The sequence below is a fragment of the Lucilia sericata genome, unplaced genomic scaffold (genome assembly GCF_015586225.1).
Source record: "Lucilia sericata isolate MDLA Ls3-8-SP2 unplaced genomic scaffold, ASM1558622v1 Contig000310F_arrow, whole genome shotgun sequence".
NCBI classification, from domain to species: Eukaryota; Metazoa; Arthropoda; class Insecta; order Diptera; family Calliphoridae; genus Lucilia; species Lucilia sericata.
This window is the reverse complement of record NW_023994334.1, coordinates 294,977-301,498: the sequence shown is the minus strand read 5'-3', so window position 1 is coordinate 301,498 and position 6,522 is coordinate 294,977. Positions and strand designations below refer to the sequence as shown.

Genomic DNA, 6,522 nt, shown 5'->3' with positions numbered 1-6,522 from the left:
AGTCTATAGTCATAGTATAAACTCTTTGGTGTCAATTTGGTACCGGACGTGTATATTTCCTTTTCCCTCTATGTAGACTACTCTGCAGACTGTAAACTATGCTAAGGTCAAGATTATATATTACTGATTATAGTCCAGACTATAGACTATTCCAACAACAGACTTTTCTATATCTGCTACTGTAAATCCGAGTCTAAGCACAATCAGTGCGAGAAGTATAGTCTATAGTCTATAGTCTAGTCTCTAGTCTATAGTCTAGTCTCTAGTATAGTCTATAGTCTAGTCTATAGTCTAGTCTCTAGTCTATAGTCTAGTCTCTAGTCTATAGTCTAGTCTATAGTCTATTCTATAGTCTAGTCTATAGTCATCTATAATCATAGTATAAACTCTTTGGTGTCAATTTGGTACCGGGCGTGTATATTTCCTTTTCCCTCTATGTAGACTACTCTGCAGACTGTAAACTATGCTAAGGTCCAGATTATAGTCCAGACTATAGAGTATTCTGTAGTTCCAGCTACAGACTATTCTGTATATGCTACTGTAAATCCGAGTCTAACCACCATCAGTGCGAGAAGTATCAGTCAGCCAGATGTATCAGTCTAAAAGTTAATTTTTGGTCAATTATGGTTCCAAAATATTCTTTAATGCTTGAACTAACTAAGTAAATCTCATAGTTGGCGTTGTGAACTCATTATCTCGCATAGAAGTTTATTTATAAAGTTATTAGTTATTTTAGATTCTTTCTTTCATATAGAAATAAAAATTCTTCATTTTCTTGATGATATTTATTGAGATAAAAAATATATTGGTCTTTTGAGATATTAATATTTTTGACGAATAAAGGAATGTTTAAAAGTTATTCAAGAATACAATATGTATTTTTTTTTAGTTTAAAATCCAGAACTGTTCAATATTGCTATGTGATCACCAGTTTTTTTCTAAGTGTCAGTAAACTCGTCATAATCTATTTGGATAAACATAATAACCACAAGAAAAATATTAGCTGCCAGGGTGTAAAATGATTTCAAATTTATTTTAAACAGGCCACAAATATTGATATCAGGAGATACGACTAGGCGCACCAAAACTACCTTTTCAATCTGCAAAGTATTAGAATTTAGTAATTAAAAAAAAAATATATAAAAACATAGAACTCACCTCAAAGTTTTGTTCTGTTCTAACACTATATTCCAATATAATACTATCCGTCTCCCTGTTGGTCTCGCATAACTGTTCACATATCGCATAGTATAGAAACAAATCGATACATATTATGAAATAAAAAATTGTTTCGTTGAAATCAAAAGAGAATATATATAAAAATTCCATTGACTTAACCGTTAAAATTACGCTATAACAAAAGATTGAATAAAACACGAGTATACATATCATTACGCAGAATATGGTTGGACCAAAGATGATATTCACTTGCTGCATTAACATGAAAAGTTGATAGTAAATGTTGGCTAATGATTCTGCCACTTGATCATCTTGCAGCTGCTTATTTATTTTTGTCAAACAGTCATCTATAAAACACAATGTGAGGGCATGATGCAGCATAATAAAATGAGGCATTATAATCGAATATCTTGTCACATAGTCTATAGTAAAACTATCCCAATCTCTTTGTATTATATGTGGTATCACCAAGTATAAACTATAGACAATATTTATGTTAATTAGAAACATTTTCCCTATTAGCATTTTAATTGTTTTAGTGTGTACTGAAATATGCTGCCATTTATCGAAATATTTGGTTTTTAATACGAGATAAGTTTCCACATAATTCTTTAAGGCCTTGTCGCCTCTAAAGTGCCACAACACAAACACAATACATACAAGAACACAGCAAATCCTTTCGCTAATAGTAAAAAAAGTTTCTGACGAAGTTAGAGAACTATATATATTATCTTGTATAAAATCTATTCCTGTATGATTTATCACAAGAAAAGCATATAAAAGATATTGTAAGAACACAACAATTTTCACAAAAATATATGTTTTAACAACGCGTCCTTTTAAATCGATGCAGAGCGAAGTGCAGCCCTCAAAGAGACCGTGACAAAGTGTAAAATGTAAAAACCAGTTAGGCCAACTTGACATGATGACCGTTTAACACAAATAGAGGAATATTAAGTGGAAAATATTCCATTACATTAGTTTTCATATTGAAAATTTCATTTAATTTTTTGATAAAATATAATAATTTTTTATTTAAATAACAGTTGAGATATTTATCGTTCTATTGAAATATATTTAAAGTATTTAAACGGTTACAATGTAATCATTACATTGTTACAGGGTTCAATTGTAAATTATACATAATAATTGTAATATATAGCTACTTTTCTCATAGACAAATGGATCAGTAACTGAACAACTTTTCTTATAGAAAATTCCTAAAAATTGCTCAGTAACTGGACAACTTTTCCCATTGGAAAGTGCTCAGTAATGTGAGAAGGGTATATATATATATATATATATATATATATATATATATATATAAGTTTATCGTTCCGTTTGTAATTTCTAAAATATAATTTTTTGACTCTATAAAGTATATTCTGAATCCTTATAGACTGCGGAGTCGATTAAGCCATGTCCGTCTGTCTTTTGAAATCAGTTTTCTGAAGATCCCTGATATCTTCGGGATCCAAATCTTCCTATAGAAATTTTCCCATTGAAAAGTGTTCAGTAATATATACCCTTCATATGTATAAGTTTGTCGTTCCGTTTGTAATTTCTAAAATATAATTTTTTGACTCTATAAAGTATATTCTGAATCCTTATAGACTGCGGAGTTGATTAAGCCATGTCCGTCTGTTGTCCGTTGAAATCAGTTTTCTGAAGATCCCTGATATCTTCGGGATCCAAATCTTCAATAATTCTCTCAAATATGCTTTCGAGAAGTTTCCTATTTAAAATCAGCAAAATCCGAGACAACCTCTGAAAATTTCATAAAAAAAGACTAATTTTTGCATGCTTTGATAAATAAGCAACAACAATACTGCTGTCGATTAAGCTATGTCCGTGCGTCTGTCCGTCCGTCCGTCTGTCTGTCTGTCCGTCTGTGTGTCCTTGCACTCTACAGGTCGCAATTTTCAAGATAATTAGATGAAATTAGGCACATACTCCTCTTTATTTCTTATAGCACCCATACAAGCGTGCCCTCCCAATAGGGCTTTTTAGCTCATAAATATGTTAAATGTTCTTGTATCCCTCCATAAATCGACAAAATTTTGTTTTATATAAGTCTTAATAATACTCTGCTGATTTTCGTAATGATCAGACTTCCGGTTAGATTTATAACAATATTTTTATTATAAATAAAATCACTTCTAAGTGCTGTAAGAAATTGCATTTTTAAATGTGTTTTAAAAAAAGACTTTTCATTGAAAATTTAAATTTGTATAATTTTAAAGTTTGCTTTTCCAGTAATTCTATAAATATGCAATAGCTCATCGTTAAAATGACCTTTAACACTTTGTTTTTGAAATTCTCTTCAATTTTTCTCAACGGCAGCTGAGTATGCCTCACCATTTTCTATTTTTAAATTCAGCTTTTTATAGTCGAACATTTTCATATAATCCAACTGAATAAGCGTAGTTGCAGTAACAAGAATTTCAGCTAACACCAATAAAAATGAATTTAGATCTACCATAAACATGCCACAAATATTGATTTTAGGTCTCAGCATTAAGCGTCCCAAAATGAATCTTTCAACCTGCAACGGTAAAAAACGGGAAAAGATATTTTAGTCAAAATATTATAAAAAAAATAATTTTTCTTAAATAAATCGTGTAAAAAGCATTTCAATACCAACCTCATTACTTTCATTTTTGGTACTATATTCCAATATAATGTTATCGGTTTCTTTCATGGTCTCACATAGTCGTTCACACATAACATAATATAAATACAAATCGGTACAAAAAAAGATGAGTGAACAAAAAAAACATGGGAAAAGAAGTTATTATCTCCAACAGGCCAAATATAATAAAATTGGAATAAAAACTATACCATAATATGGAAGCTATTACCAGTATATACAAGAGTGCGGAGAATATGGTCGGTCCCAGGATGATATTAACTTGTTCCAACAACATCGACAATATAAAGTATATATTTCCGAATGGTGACTGTACTTGTTCATTCTGTAGATTATTATTTAATATTGTAAAGCATTGATTTAAATAACATAATATAATAGCATGATGCAACAAAACAGTTTGTACCATACCAAACATATACACCGTTAAATAATAATTTATCGATTGTTACAACGGACGATCATTTGTAAAATTTAAAATCCACAAATATATAACGGGCACATTACTTGCGCTTAATATGATCATATTTAATATTAAAATCTTTTTTGTTTTTTTATCATCTGCAATATGTTGCCATTCATCGAAATACTTTGTCTGCACCACAACCAGAGAGTTTAGATATTTCCGAAAGGTCCTCTCTCCTTTAATACGCCATAATATAAGCATAATACAAACATGTAGACGTGTAAAAGCTTCAGCACAATATGTAAAGACATTAAGTTGAGTTGAAGCTTCAAGTGGTTTATAATCGATTATAGCATCATATGCTGTATACATAATATAAGCCAGATCTTGCAAATACACAAATATCTTCACAACAATATGAAATTTTACCAGACGTCCCTTTAAATCCACATAGAAGGTAGAGAAACCGCTAAATATGCCGTGGCAAAGGGTAAAACGTAAAAGCCGGTTGAACCAATATAACATGATGAATGACTGTTTTAAAGAATTGTTAAAAAAAAAAAATATTAAATTAGGATAGGTTAGTAATTTTATTATTTTAATTTTTTCATAAAGGAATTTCAATGATATTACATACGAAACTCTTGAGAATAGTAAAGTGTTATTACAAAAACATCAAAAAATTTTATAAATTTTTTGAAACCCAGCAAAAACACTAAACAACTTACTTTTCAATGATTACTACATACCGTCTACAAAACTACTTACTTAACGGTATTTCTGCAGGAGGTATTTAAGCGAGCGTGTTAAAATAATGACTTAATTTTCAATGTAAGTTTTTTGCTGGGAGCCCTTAATAATAGTTGTATGTATGTATACAAAACTTATGTATTTTTACAATAATTTTTATTACTTAGAGTAAGGGAATGTAGACTATAGACCAGTCTATAGTCCTGACAGTAGAACAGTCTATAGTCTTGATAATAGAACAGCTATAGTTTTGACAATAGAACAGTCTATAGTTTTAACAATAGTATTGTATATAGTCTTGACTATAGAACTATAGACTGTTCTATAGTCAATACTATAGGTCTATAGTCTTGACTATAGAACAGTACATGTTTTCACTGTAGAACAGTCTATAGTCTTCAATATAGAACATTCTACAATCTTGAATATAGAACAGTTCATAGTCTAGACTAAAGAACAGTCTACAGTCTTGAATATAGAGTAGTCTATAGTCTTGACTATAGAACAGTCTATAGTCTTGACTATAGAACAGTCTATAGTATTGACGATAGAACAGTTTATAGTCTTGACTATAGAACAGTCTATAGTCTTGACTATAGAACAGTATATTGTATTGACGATAGAACACTCTATAGTCTTGACTATAGAACAGTTTATAGTGTTGACTATAGAGCAGTCTATAGTCTTGACTATAGAACAGTCTATAGTCTTGACTATAGAACAGTCTATAGTCTTGACTATAGAACAGTCTATAGTCCTGACTATAGAATAGTCTATAGGATTGTATATGGTACTGACTATAGAACAGTCTATATTCTTCACTATAGAACAGTCTATAATCTTGACTACAGAACAGTCCGTAGTCTTGACTGTAGAATAGGCTATAGAACAGTCTATAGTATTGAACAGTCTATAGTCTTGACTATAAAACAACAATCCTTAGCCTTGACTATAGAATAGTCTATAATCTTGACTATGGAACAATACATAGTCTTGACTATAGAACAGTCTTTAGTCTTGACTATAGATTAGTCTATAGTCATGATTATTGAACAGTCTATATTTTTGACTATAGAACAGTCCATAGACTTGACTATAGAACAGTCTATAGTGTTGATTATAGAACAATCCTATAGAACTGTTTATTGTCTTGACTATAGAACAGTCTATATTCTTCACTATAGAACAGTCTATAGTCTGGACTATTGAACAGTCTATAGTCTTGACTTTTAAACAGTCTATAGTCTTGACTATAGAACAGTCTATAGTCTTGATTATGGAACAGTCCATAGTCGACATTGAACAGTCTATAGTCTTGACTATTGAACAGTCTATAGTATTGACTATAGAACAGTCTATAATCTTGACTATAGAACAGCTTATATTCTTCACTGTAGAACAGTCTATAGTCTTCAATATAGAACATTCTATAGTCGAGAATATAGAACACTTCATAGCCTTGACTATTGAACTGTCTATAGTCTTGACTATAGAACAGTCTATAGTATTGACTATGGAACACTCTATAGTCTTAACT

General features: G+C 30.4%; 1 protein-coding gene across 1 annotated transcript; it reads right to left on the bottom strand.

Moving 5' to 3' along the window:
* Nucleotides 1–3,421: 3,421 nt before the first annotated feature.
* Nucleotides 3,422–4,758, bottom strand: LOC119603525. Its single transcript, XM_037955568.1, has 2 exons — nucleotides 3,824–4,758; nucleotides 3,422–3,724 (listed from the first exon to the last, which is right to left on the bottom strand). The coding sequence occupies exons 1-2, from the start codon at nucleotides 3,902–3,904 to the stop codon at nucleotides 3,503–3,505; spliced, it is 303 nt and encodes a 100-aa protein (XP_037811496.1). The 5' UTR covers nucleotides 3,905–4,758; the 3' UTR covers nucleotides 3,422–3,502.
* Nucleotides 4,759–6,522: the final 1,764 nt, after the last annotated feature.

Bases quoted from the DNA above. Each gene is read 5' to 3' on its own strand.
- LOC119603525 (XM_037955568.1), bottom strand. From the start codon at position 3,904: ATGTGTGAACGACTATGTGAGACCATGAAAGAAACCGATAACATTATA. The intron at 3,725-3,823 runs GTTGGTATTGAA...TTACCGTTGCAG, and splicing joins CCAAAAATGAAAGTAATGAG to GTTGAAAGATTCATTTTGGG.